Source organism: Dromaius novaehollandiae, chromosome 5 (assembly GCF_036370855.1).
Source record: "Dromaius novaehollandiae isolate bDroNov1 chromosome 5, bDroNov1.hap1, whole genome shotgun sequence".
NCBI classification, from domain to species: Eukaryota; Metazoa; Chordata; class Aves; order Casuariiformes; family Dromaiidae; genus Dromaius; species Dromaius novaehollandiae.
The window spans coordinates 10048928-10062806 of record NC_088102.1 but is presented as its reverse complement, the minus strand read 5'-3'; the positions used below and the strand labels follow the sequence as shown (position 1 = coordinate 10062806).

General features: G+C 52.1%; 1 protein-coding gene across 2 annotated transcripts in view; it reads right to left on the bottom strand.

Moving 5' to 3' along the window:
* JAG2 (jagged canonical Notch ligand 2) overlaps positions 1 to 2306 on the bottom strand; it is a 72080-nt gene extending 69774 nt beyond the window's left edge. For both annotated transcript variants that reach the window (XM_026114312.2, XM_064511975.1), the window contains exons 1-2: positions 1996 to 2306; positions 1415 to 1738 (exon numbers count right to left, since the gene is read on the bottom strand). In XM_026114312.2, the coding sequence (XP_025970097.2) occupies positions 1415 to 1738; positions 1996 to 2076 (405 nt within the window). In that variant the 5' untranslated portion in view covers positions 2077 to 2306. The remainder of the gene's footprint in view (positions 1 to 1414; positions 1739 to 1995) is intronic.
* Positions 2307 to 13879: the final 11573 nt, after the last annotated feature.

Here is a 13879-nt window from a genome sequence, read left to right as displayed (position 1 = left end):
GCCTCCGAACTTGCCAGTTTCCACCCCGTGGCCCACTTGGAAGGGCCGATAACAACAGCTGTTACACCGCCTGCAGGATCCTACCTGCCCGCGGCAGGACAAGAAACCTGGCCTTGCCTCCTGCCCGCCGCTCCCTAGCTCACCCCGGGACGCCCTCCCGTCTTCGCAGGACACCCCGAAAGTCGCAAGAGACATCCCTGCCCTCCAAGACAGGCTCACGAAGCCGTGCCTGCACCCCCTGTGGATCTGCCCGCTCAGTCAGAGCACGCACGGGGAGGCAGGAGCTGAGCTTATTGCTGCGGGGTCGCAGAAACCCCCAAAACCTGGGGGGGGGGGCGGGAGAGGGAGGCGGAGGCAGAGTGAGTATCCCAGACGCACGGGCAAGCAACTCCTGCCATTCTCCCTCTCCCCCCGCCCCGCGCACAGCCCGATATCAGGTTTCTGCCAGGATCAGAGCGGGGCTTTGGACACTTTCTTCCTCCCCTCCTTATATGTGCGCGTCTGGGGGGAGGGGGGAAGGCAGGCAGCTTCCAGCCTCCCTCTACGGAATCGGGAGCAGGAGAAAGCCCCTCTCAGCCCCACGCAGGTGTGGGCGCTCTGCTCGGGACTGCGGAGGGGGAGGCCCCCACCTGCAGGCCGGCACAGCCCCCGCCCCAGCCCACACGCCTGGCGGCAGCAGCAGCGGCGGCTCCCGCCCCTCCCACCCCCGCTCCAACGGTCGCCGCGGGCGCGCGCGCGCCGCGCCGGGCGGCCCCGCCCGCGCCCCGGGAGGCGAGCGGCAGCTCGCGCCCTTCGCGAGCCGCGGCACGCGCCCCGCGCCCCACCTGCGGCGCGCGCCGCCCCGCGCTGCGGCGCCCCCTGCCGGGGGCAGCCTCGCACCGCAGCGCCGCGGCCGGCGGAGGCACCGCGCCTCCGGCCACATTTCCTTAGGGTTCGCTTTTTTTTCCCTTTTTTTTAATATTTTTATTTTATCTTTTTTTTTTTTTGCGCGCAGCCTCCTGTTGCCCACACCTGCAACCCGCTCCCCGGCTGCAACCTATCCCCCACAAGCAGCGACACACCCCAAGCCCCTTCCCAGCGGCACTAACGCCGCCGCCCGCCCAGGCAGCGCGGCTCTGCCTCCGCACCGGCTTCTGCTCGCCGGACCCCGCGCCCGCACGCTGCAACCTGTTGCAAGGCCACCTCGCCGTCTGCGAGACGCGGCTCCACGCAGAGCTCGGGGGCGGCGTGCCCCCCACCCCCCCCGTGCAGCGGCCCCGCAGGACGGGGCGGGCAGCGCTGCGCTCCCGGCCGGCCGAGCCCCGCGCCCCGCCAGGGCTCTGCTCGCTTTATCCAGGCAAGGGTGGGGGGAAAAGAGGGGAGGCACTGCAAAACGATCAAAACAGCAATAATAATAATAATAAAATCCACCTACCGGCCATGCAAACTGAAAAGGTATAACAATCCTGCCCGTCTCGGGTTTTTTGCCTTGATGGGAATATTTGTTGCTGTTCAAATAAAAGATATTTCCACCAAGAACGGGGGTAGATCCGAATCCGTAGTTGCAGGGTCCAACCGGAGTGATCTTGGCCTGATATTCCTTTAGGCAGACTTTCACGTAAGTATCGCACTCGTCCCGGGTACAGTCCAGGTTCTGGGGGCTTTTCATGCCATCACAACATTCCCCATTGAACAATTCTCCGTTTACATTCCTCACCGAGTTAAGCTGCAGCTCGAAATAGCCCGTGGATTGGGACACCTAAAAATAAAAATCAAAGGGGAGACAACCTCATTACTACAGCGTCTCGGGAAGGCGCGCGGCGGCCGCGCTCCGCCACGGGAACTTCGACCCGCCGCGGGTTTAGCGGCGCCGGCTGCGCGGGTGCGCGGCGAGGGAATGAAACAGAGGACGAGACAGGGAAAAGCGCGCCCGCGGAGGGGGCTCTGGGGAGAGGGGAGGAGAAGGGGGGGAAGGAGAAAGCCGGCCGCGCTCCGCCGGCGGCCCCGCGCCCCTACCTGCACGCAGGCCAGCAGCAGCAGCGCCAGGCTGAGCGCGGCGGCGCGGGGCGCCCGGGGCCGCCGCCCGGCGCCCCGCATGGCTGCTGCTCCGCGCGGCCGCCTCAGAGGAGCGCGCCGAGCCCACCGGCCGCGGACCGGCGGCCGCTCGCGGCATGGGCGGCGGGGGAGCCGCCCGCAGCGCGCCGGGGGGCGCAGGGCATGGGCTGCCGGCGGGGCCGCCCGGAGCGCTCCGCCGCTGCCCTCCCTCCCGCCGGCTCCGCTCGCCCTCTGCGCGCCGCGGCTCCGCGGACACCCAACAAGTAGGTGCCGGAGTGACAGCTTCATTACCCATTAGTCACCGCCGCCGCCGCCTTCATATTAATGAGGGGGGCGGCCCGGCCCCGCGCCCGGCGGGTGGGGCCGCCGCTGCTCCCGCTCCGGCTCTTAAAGGGCGGCGGCGGCGCCTCCCTCCTCCCCAGGCCGCTAACGGGGCGCTGCGAGCGGGGCGCGCGGGGTGCGGTGCCCCCCCTGCTCTGGGGGCGCGCGTGGGGTGCGCCCACCCGCAGCCGCGCGGGGCGGGGCGGGGCGGGGGCGTCGGCGGCTGCGGAGGGGCCCCAGGGGAGCGCGTGGACCCACGGCCGCTGGGGGGGAGCAGGTGGGGCGGGGGCACCCGCAGCTGCACTGGGAGCAGGTGGGGCAGGAGCACCCGCAGCTGTGCAGTGGCACACGGGGAGGGGGGGCATGCACCCACGGCCGTGGAGCAGCACATGAGCATGCACCGACAGCCGTGGAGGAGCACGTGAGGTGGGAGCACCCGCAGCCATGGAGGGGTGCATGCACTTAAAGCAGTGCGGGAGTACCTGGATTGGAAGCGCTCCCTCCATGCAGACATGTACTCACGGACATGTGGGAGCACGCATGGCACCCACAGCCACGCAGGAGGATGCAGCCTGGGGGCACCCACAGCCGTGCAGGAACGTGCATGGTGCATGCATAGGCAGTTGTGGAGGAGCGCATGGGTTAGGAGCACCCACAGCCATGTAGGAGCACGGAGGGTGCATGCATGCACAGCTGTGGAGAAGCGCGTGGTGTGGGAGCACTCACTACCGTGTAGGTGTGCACTCAGCCATGTAGAAGCATGCATAGTGCATGCACCCACAGCAACAGAGGAGCATGTGGGGTGGGAGAACCCACAGCCACGTAGGTATGCACCCACAGCTGTGCAGGAGCGCGTGGGGTGGGTGCACCCGCTGCCGTGGAGGAGCATGTGGGGCGCGTGCTGTGGAGGAGCACGCAGGGTGCAGGCACCCACGCTCACGTAGCAGCACACAGGGCCGTGCACCCACAGCCACGGAGCAGCACACGCGGGACCGCTTATAGAGCCTTCTCAGTTACATATGCAACGCGCGGAGCAGATGGCCAAGTGGTAGGATCATGTCCTCCTCCAGTGGTGGTTCAAGCAACTATGAGAGTAACGGAGCAGAGATTTTTCCCTTAGTTTAAGCACCCTGTGATTTTGATCCTTGCTGACAACTATGAAAGCTATACATCTAGACAACTGCATGCTCTGGATACGCTATCAAAGCCCAGATCAGCGCTTAGGACCTAACTTTTTCTTCTCTTTCTCTCCCACCCCCCTTCTTCCCCCGTTTTAACTCTTTGGTGCCGCTCATCCAGCCGAGTGGACAATCGGAGAACAAACGGCTCGGAAATCAAAGGGCTGTCATGTCCTCCTGCGCCGAAAACCTTTCAGCGAGCCTCCCCCTTGCCTTTCAGCGCCCGGCTGCCTCCCGTCCCCGCAGCAGCCAGCCGGCACGCTGCTCCGCCGCTATTCATGGCCAGCGTGCAGCTGCGGCCGCTCTCCTCGGCTGACACGGCAGCAGCTGCGGCGTGTGTGCCAGCTGGCTCGCCGCGCTCCCGAGTCCTCTCGTCCGCCCTGCTCCCCTCGCCGCTGCTTCCCTGCTTCCCCACCTACGGACCCGCTTCTCCCTGTCCGCCCGCGCTTCCCACTCGCCGCAAGCTGCTCCGGTTTCCTAGCTCCTGCCTGTCCCGAGCCCACCCCTGGGGCGTCCTTGCTGGCCTCGCTGCCTCTTTGGGAAGCATCCTGTGCTTGCCCCGCTATCCCAGCTCGAACAGCAGCTCTCGGAAGCGGAGCTGTGAATATTGCTTTTAATCGTGCCCTCCCGTTGAAGCTGTGCCTCCCAACGTAGCCACGCTCAAGCGTTTTTTGGTCGAGGTAGCTGATGGTACAACCACCTTCAGAAGAAGGCAGAGGGAGAGCAGGGGGAGCTGAAGCAGACCATGTTGGTCTGCTGTGATATTTTAAACTTGCTACGTTTTGCTGATCAGAAACTCCACTGGGCCCACACACTTGCCCAGCTGCACCTCTCCCTGGCTCCCAAATGGACGGGCAAAGGCTATTTAGTTTTTAATTACTTTTCTTTTGGTGGCTGAAGCGAAGGAGCTTCTTAGGCTGTCTGCCTGATGATTATTTGGCAATGGAGAGCAGCCAAAATATTTTGCAAGACAGGTATTTTGTTTGCATGTATCATCATAAACAACCATAAAACCTCATAATCCGCGTTCAGCGTTATAGCGGTCAATACGCCCATGGAGGAAGACACGTGTTTTTATCACTAAGCTAAGCAAATGTAATACAGGAGAAAGATGATCCAGTAGTTACAGCATATGCTGGGTCTCTGCAGAGCCAAGCTCGGTTACCTGCTGTATCACAGAATTTCTTTGTTATCCCGAGCAAGCTGCGTGCTCCTTTTGTGCTTTGCTTTCTCCTTTGCAAATATTCTACGCTACGCAAAACCTCTGATGGCAATTTTAATGCAGGTTTTCTCACTGTAACAGGAGCGGGGAGAGGGAAGGTGCAGCTATTTCCAGGCGCTCTCTCATTCTGCTTAGGCAAATTTTCATTTTATTCCTTTAGGTACCGTGACCCTGTTTCCAGCCCGAACTCATTAGTTCCCCTGCTGCATGTTTTGCTGTAGTTAATACTGTTTCTCAAGTGCCGCGGAACCTCGCTCTCCTCTTCGGCGGATATGCAAAGTTGTTTCATTATAGTTATGCACAGATAGTGACAGTTTTCAGGAAATGTAGCAAAAATATTTCTTAACATATGAACTTACAGCTTTTAAACAAGCCTGGTTGCCAGATCTGGAGCTGAGCTCTCGGCAAGCCTGCGGGAGCCTTCCCGCGCAGCTCGGACGCCGTGCGTCAGACCGGCCCCGGGGGACCCGCTCGAGAGGGAGCCCGGCCAGCCCCGGCGTGGTCCCGGCCTTCCTGCCGGGCTGCATCTTCTGCTGGTGTTTTGGGGGGGTGAAGTTAGCTGCGAGCACAAGGTATTGCACAGCTCTTGGGTTGTCTTGGACACTTAAAACGAGTCGGTGTTTTGCTTCCAGGGGTGCAGCTGCAGGATTTGCCCCCGTCTTGGTCGTGTGTTTTGCAGGGCTCTGGACTCAGACACTGCTCCCGTGGGTTGCTATGGGGCAGCCGCAGGCTTCCCCCCAACCCGGCGCCGAACAAGCGCGTTGGCGGCCAGAGGCTCCATAACTCATTAGTGATCAGCTGCGCTCCGCGAGGCCTGCTCCCGGCCCGGGGCTGCCAAGGGTAACACGTCTCCTGTTACACCCGCACCTGCAGCCCAGCCCGCCTGTCACCCAACCCCGCCGCCCTCCGCATCTGGCCGGGGCGGGCGGCCGGCGCTCTGCTGGCCAAGCAGGCCAGGACCTGCACAGCCCCCTTGCTTCCTCCCACCGTCTTGGGCAACCCTTGCTGACAGCAGCGAGCGGGAGCTAGGGGCTGTGCGAGGGAGAGCGGTGGAAACAGGGCTGGGAAAACTGCTTCACTTTCAGCAGGGTTCAAGCTTGCCGCCAGCAGCTGCTCCTTCTGCACGAGGGACGCGGCCGGAGAACATGGGTCCCTCTGGCAGGGGAGGACCTCGCTCACGGCCATTCGCGAGGCGGGGTGGACTGCCTGCATCCCGCACCTCCTTATTCCCAGCCCTCTGGGCCAGGCTTTTTGCTTTAGAGCTCTGCCTGTGCACTTGCGTAAGGTTTATGCCTGTATGCAATTCCTTTGGAAATATGCTGGTTAAACCCTTTGCATAAAATATCTCCGGAGGAACTTAGCAGCTAGGAAGAGACCAGGTTTATCCACTTGCCTTAAAGACTTCAGAGGTATGTGGATGTAGTTTGTCAGTGTGGATGTGTGTGTATACATGTCTATACGTGTGTGTATAAATACATACCTATATATACGTATATCTGATTTACCCAGGCCAGAATGTGTCCGCTTGGGAAAATTAAAGGCAAACGGATCATTTTGGATGTTCTCCATCTGAAACTTGGCAGGGTAGGAGTTAACCCTCCCTTTCTGGCTAGAAAGGCTACAGCTGCCTGTCCTGAGTGCTTTGCAGGACAGAACCAGCTGTGGAGAATTAATTTTTCTCCTGCCTCCTCCATGAGAAGCCGGTTGTGGGCTGGGGCTAATGATATGAATGGAGAAGTCTCTTTGGGAAGATTGCTAAAGGGTAACCCGTGAAGGATTTTCTTTCTCTCTTCTTCTTTGTGGGACTTGGTTGGAGAAGAGTATTTTGAGCTTTGCTGTGGGCTTGGCAGGACAAGGCCGTGTCTTCTCCCTTCATTTTGGCTGAAGATGGTCCTATTGGATTTGTATGGCCTGTATAATCTATTTAATGAGCATGTACATGCATATGTGGACTCTTTATGGAAGCAAAGTGGACTTGGACTGTAAGGATGTTGTTTTAAAATGTCTTCTAATGCAAGACCTGGGAATGATTTCACTGAGCATTAACTGCTGGTATAGCCTAAGAGAGGACAAGGTGGAGAAGGTATAGGGTGGTGCTTGTATCTGTCTTCCTTCTGGGCTACTACTAGTAAAGTTATGCTTGATGGAAGCTCTGCCAGGAAACAAGTTGGGTACTTGGCATCACCCTTTCCTATTTCTCTAGTTGCCCAGCTCTGAGCTGGCCCTGGATTTCTGCAGGCTCCAGACCAGAAAGAAGGTGGTTTCTTATCATTTCAAATTCTCCAGCTGGCATGCTTTCTGTTTCTGGGGCTTGGGGTCTTGTCTTCTGCCAGCAGAAGCATATACTGAGTCTGGCCTGAGAAGTCAGTTGGTTTCAATTTGTACAGCTTGGTACTAAAGGCTGAAAATGTTAATAAAATGAGGGAAATCTAGTGAACACAGTCCTTGAGAGTTCCTCCCAACTGCCACATTTCAAATCCCCGCTTAAAAAGTTTTTGGTTTTTTTTTGAAAACTTTGGAGGAAGAGTTAACTGACACTTAAAACAGAAAAACCTACCAATTTAGAAAACCAGCTCAGCTGACCTGACTTCTGAGACTAAATACACTCCCTTAGAAGTGATGTTCCTGTCCTCCTAGTGGCTTATTTTCATTGTGAATTTTCTGAAAATGGTCAATTTTGAGAAGGCTTCTCAGACTGCATGGACCATGCTGTAGGCACTATTGACCGCCTGTCCGACAGTTTTTTCAGGCTTTTTTTTTGACCTTTTAGGCCATGTTTTTTAGTTTACTTATGAAAATGTCATGTGAATGTCAGAACCCCTAATAAAGGATAGGCATATTGCATCCCCTGCTCTTGCCTAGCCTGCTACCCTAGTGATAGAAAAATATCTGGGTCATTAAACAAGTCTGTATTAGCTGTTTCTTGCTTCCTTGTTATTTTCCAGATGCTTATAGAACATTTCTTTATTTGTTCCAGTTCTCTCTGGGAATTCAAATCAAGTTGGCTTACGTATTATTCTTCAGCTCCTCCCTTTTCAAAAAAGACGTTTTATCTCCCTTTTCCTGTCCTCTGACACCTTGCTGGTACGCTGTGAGCTCTCAGAGAGCTGCTAACAGCCATGAGATTGCTTCAACAAGCAGCCTAAGCACATAATATTTAATCCAACTAAATACTCTTTACTTGTTCTTTCTCTTCTCTAGACGGAGGTCTTTCTCTGTCATCTCTGGTACTAATTGTACTAACCATTTGGTTGCAAGTGATCTTTTCCCTGAATACTGAAGTAAAAAAGACTAAAAATACTTTCATTATCTTCACTTCATTTGTTGATAGCTTTCCTTCCCTTTTGGGTAGTTCTTCCCATGGTTTTCATGTCACTGCTAATTTATTTAAGTTTTTGCCCCGATGATCTCCTTAGTTGTATCTCTTGTTATATCTTGACTTTTCTGATTTTTGTCCCCATATCTTCAGGCTATTCTTTCACATTCACATACAAGTGAATGTAATTTCCATTTTCTGAAGGCACTTTCTTGTGTTAGAGGTCAGTGAAGTGATCATGATTTAAGGAAATTGTTTCTTATGACAGTTGCTTTCCCTCCTCTGCTGGAATTGTTTGAATGGTGTCCTTACCATTGTTTCTTTAAGGTGCTGCCAACTTTCCTGAATTCCCTTTTCTCTTGGACTTGTTTCTCATGATTATCAGTTCTATGAGTTTTTTGAAATATGCTTTCTGGAAGTCCATTGTGTTTATTTTGCTGTTCTCCTTCCTTCCTTTCCTACGACTCATGAACTCTGTTGTTTCATGGTCATTCTCACCCAAGCTGCATTCCACTTGCATGTTATAAGCGGTTCCTTCTCTTTGGTTAGAATCAAAATCAGTTCTCATTTTGATTATGTATTAAGGTGTTAATCTCTTCTTATATATTCCTTATGCTGTTTTGCATGATTTCATCAGGAGATCCATTATCCTCTTTGCATCCCTCCTATGATTTTCTTATGAATAATGTTATTTCCCTTAGTTTATAGGACTCTGTCCAAGTATTTGATGCTTGTATTTACCTGCTTGCTTTTGAAACCAGTCCTTGTGGATCCTAGTTGCATTAATTCAGCAGATCAGGGCATGGAGATTCTCTTTCTGTTTTATGAGTTGTATGTTAGCTGTGATCACCAGCCCCGTATCTTGGAACATCCACCCAAGGTCAAGCAAGTCAAAACCTTCCTGGTGATACCACCTACACAGACATGTAATCATTTGCAGGAAAAGAGGTGTAAGTAACTGATGCCACTCATGACCAAAACAGCCAATACTTTATGCATGGGAGGGATTTTTCTCTTCCTCCTTTCAGATATGAAATCATCTGACCAATGCTAAGAAAACCCACCCTAGATATATTGGTTCCAGCCAACTCATATTGAATCTCTAATCCCCATGGAAAATTCATAGGAGAATTATCTAAGATGCAGTTAGAAGTTTATCTAATTGAAACTCAGTCTGGATTCACACTAAGCCACTGATATTTCTTTAATGTCATCCTGGATAGTCTGCTGTCAGAGGATGGAGGTCTGACATCTCTCTCATGCATCTGGACCCCTTGGCAGAACAGACTGTGTTGACCATGAAATACTGTTGTACTGCCAAAGGGAGACGGCAGAACTCAGGAAAATGCAATAAAATATGCAAGTCAGTTCAGAATAGATATATTCAATGAGTAGGGATGAGGATAGACATGTATATATTCAGTGACTAGATGCAACAGATTCCGTAATGGGATGTATGTGCATAAATAGAATGATATATTTCTTACATACAAAGATACTCTTTTCACCACATTAGCCACGTGGGGTTGGCCACGATCAGCTCACAGCTTGTTAAAGTTAAATGTGAGTAAGTTGGAAAGTACAATAGCTGGCAGAAGAAAAATATGAGACATTTAAAGTTACAGCTCAGTCTTGTTTCATTGAAAGCATCATGCCTGCAATCTCTCCATTCAGTGGAGTAGCGGTCACGCGTTCCTCACTGATACGAGGCTCTCGCACAGCAGCGTCCTCAGTTGATGCTGTCCACTGTTTCTAGTCATCTGGAAGATCTACCCCATGCTGGGGCAGGAGGGCTTGTTCTTTGTTATGCTACTTCGTCACTTAGGGAACACTGTGACACAATATGCTTGAAAGTAAAGCAATTGGACCTTAGCAAATGCAGATTTGCACGTGGCACTGCCGAAGGTACCTGCAGCAGACTGAGGCCTAGCAAGGATCTTAACGTTAGCCTCTGCTGTCTGTATTGACCTCTTGGAAGATACTGGATCTGAATGCCCAGTCTAGAGATCCAGGTTGCACAGAGGATAGTGGAAAGGACTGTGGCTTACAGCTTCATGCTTCAGGCCCAACAGATCCTCCTGCTGTGGGGGTGATGTCGCCTAGGGCTCCTCCAAGGCCAGAGGACAGGGCCTTGGGCTTTTTTCAGTTCTCCAAACTACCACCTTTAGCGTACACAAGGCAACATGGACATGAAAAACCCCAAATGCATCTTAAGATGCTCTGTCAAAACCTAGCACCCTTCTGCACAGGCAGATATCAGAGAAAATGAGAGAACAGGCAATGGCGATAGAAGCATTTGTCATGGCACTGAAGGTGCTATGGGGAGCTGCTCCCATGTCGTTTTGGGGCAGGTAGAGCTGTGGACGGCAGTGGTGAGGTCACAGCTGGGATGTGTTCAGCCAGCACCAGGAGCCTGGCTGGAGGGACCTCGCAGGTGGGGTCCAAGGAGTGCATCAGGCAGGTCCAGCTGCCAGTGGAGGAGCTGTGCAGGAGAAGCTCTTCCAGAGCAAAGGCCCTGTACTGTGCATACACAGTGACAGTGATAAAACGGACAGCTAACAGCTATAACATTCCTATAGATTTTTTCCAGTTACTAATACATTTATCTGAATTGCTCTTTGGTGCATAATTTGATCCGATGTGCACATTTATGTGATCTATCTCCTCCCTCATTGACACCTCCAGCCTCTTATTTTGATAAATAAAATTTGCATCCTGCATGTTTGTTGTGTGTAGGTGACTTCTACAAGAAATGTGCTCAGTTTACAAGGAAAAAGACTTACAAATTGCCAGGTCTGACAACGGGGCTCTTGGTATCTTGTGCATTGGCACTGACACACAAATTTCCCATGGACCACACTACTCTTTGTGGGCCTAAGCTCTTGGGTTAGGCAGACCAGTGTCATGAGAAGCTTGGAACTGATGGGAATGGACTAAAATTCCGTAGCTGATGCACAAGAAGGGGGAGAAAGTAGTTCAGGTGGGCGTGAAGAGCCAGTTGAAGTAAACACTTACTTCTGTCCCCAAAGGCCTGCAGGTACAGCCCCACTCCCTTTTCAGAGCATATGGATTGGGAGGTCTGGAGCACTGGTGAGAATGAGGTACCGCTTCTACATCGTTACATTATGGGGCAAAACCACACTTCTAAAAGTGACCAGGTACAGAAAGGCCCATAGGTGAAAGTCTCGGTTTTGGGGCTTTTGTGTAGCTAAGGTTATCAGAGAAGTGACTGTCCACAACAGCGCTCTTGAATTAAAATACTTATGCCCTCTGTCTCCACTAACAGTTGTACCTGGATCAGTCTTTGACCTTTCTTTTGGCTGGTGCCATCCACTGCTTTTTGTATGAAGGTGATGGGCAGGAGCAGATCTCTAGCTTGCAGAAGACAGCTCAATTCATTTGAAATAAGTGACTCAGAGCCAGGATCCTACAATCCATTGTCCTGGATCAGAAACACATCACAATTCATCTGTTTATGTGCTGATTAACCATTCAAATAAAATTTTTATCACTCCTAGTTAAAAGCAAACATCTTCTGAACAGGAGACCTTATGCCCAAACAGAATTTTTTCTTCCTGGAGCCAGGCAAAATAACCAGGAGGAGTGACAGATGATTCATCTGCCAGTGCTCTCCCATCAAAACCTGTAGCTAAAACAAGATTACCAAGAAGAAGAGTGCTATTAAAGGAGGAAACTGCTTCTGTAATTTTGTTAAGGGACAAGAGATTATTTAAAAGCCTTTTAAAAAGTGTGTATGTTCCAGAAGAGGAGGGGCGAGGGAGGATTTTAGAGGAAGGGAGAAGGGAAAGAGATTGTTAGTCTTTCTTGCATATAAAGATTCGTGCAGCTTTCTTTGCCCTAGCTAGCAAGGGTAGTGATTTCAGGAGCCATCATAAGTCATTACTCCAGCTGTGATGAATATTAGCGCCTTCGTTTTGCAGAGGCTGATAGCGTGGAACAAAGGTTGCAGGCGGGAGAGGATTCAGTGTGCTGCACTGCACAGAACTGCAGGTTAAGATTCTTCCACCCTGCGTTTTTGTTTCTGGCCACGATAATCCCCAGCATGTTCACGCAGCAGCAGGCTCACGTTGTTCAAAACCGCTTTCTAGGCTCACAAAGCCACGGACTTGCAAGCCTCAAAGCAGGTGCCTCACTTCACTCACCGATAGCTATCTTAGCACCCAATTGCTCAGCGCTTGGAATAGTGAGGAGGCAGGTAGTGAAACAGGGTAACACCATTTCCAGCAGGCTCCATTGCATCATGTTCACTGCGCGCAGAGAAAGTCAGGTGAATTATAAAGCAAATATGTGTTAGTGCAGCAGCCCTGTAGGAAGTGGTGCAGGGACCTATGGGGCAGGATCGCAGAGCTGGGAGGAGAGGGGATTTGGGTAAATCTGCCAGGAGGAATCTGGCGCTGGCTGCAGGCATTAGCCCAGGAATGCTGCCGGGTTTTGCATGCCCCCAGCGCGACGGGGTCCCCCGCGGAGCCGGGCTAGCACAGCTGCTCCCTGAGATCAAGGGCAGAGCGTTCGCCTGGAAAGTTGGAGATCCCATTCTGCTTCTGAACGTGGCTTCCTCACATACCAGCTGGATGTATTGTGCATACACTGAGAGAGACCTAAAGAGGATTTGTGCCCTGCAGACACAGATCACTGGCCAAGAGTAACACATAGCAGCTCCAAATGCGATTCTGCATAGAAAAAGCAAAGGGACCAAAGGGATCCATTAAATCAGATGCTTACCATACAAGAAACACTTGTGCATAACTGCAACTCGCAGTTAGAGCTGTGCATTTTGACGAGATTCACAGCTTTTCAAGGTCAGAGGGAACACTGATGGTGATCCCATCTGACCTCAAATGGTTTTCAGGCTTTCTCTCATTTTGGTGTTTGTAAAAGAGAGGCTCTGAAGCAGGACTTCAGAAAAAAAAAAGCTGCAGAAAAAAAGCATTGGGAATCAGCAGAGGCTGTGTCCATACATTTCTCCCTGACGAAGAAAGAGCTTTATGGAGTTGAGTGACTACCTGGTTGTTAATGGCATGTGGAAGTCGCACTGCTGCCTTCGCAAGTGAGTGGTGGGTTTTGAATGCAAAGCTCCACTGAGCAAAATGCTGCAAAACTTTGGCTCTTTGACGTGGCTAATTTGGGGGTTCACAGAGCTCTTGCAGTTTTGGACTTCAAAAGAAGAAAAAAAAGTTACATGAGGAGCTTGGAAGTTGAGAGAGGTTCCATTAATGAAAAATTCTGAATAAAAAGAATGAATTCAAGTTGAAAAATGTTCAGGATGTAGCTTGTGGTTTGCACTTAATCCCCTTTCTGTATTTTAAGAGAAAGAAAAAGAAAAAGAATGGAAATAATGCTTTAACAATAGGATCAGAAGTTTTACTAAACACATGAAAAAATCCCAGTTTTCTGTACATATCAATCCCTTCCCTCACACAGACTTGTCCTACTTGATTCAGTCCTGGAAGAGCCAAAACAAAAAGTTTTTATTTAAAAAATTTACAGCTAGGATTTGGTGGCCTCAGAACATCTTTCAATTTTAGTCCTCAAAGTAATGTGTGACAAAAACCATTATGCATCTATGTGGAGAAAGAGGAAATTGGACCTGCCGTTACTTTAACGTGCAAACCGAGCCCCGGTCTAGAAAGACACCCCTCAGCCAGGGCACAGTAGCTCCCGTGTCAGAGCAGCTGTACATCTAGCAGGGTCTCCTCTCACTGCTAACCCATGTGAGGGGTCTCCCACCTCCCTGCAGACAAGCAGCACGCCCAGGGCATCCGAAACCCCAGCATCCATCCTACATGG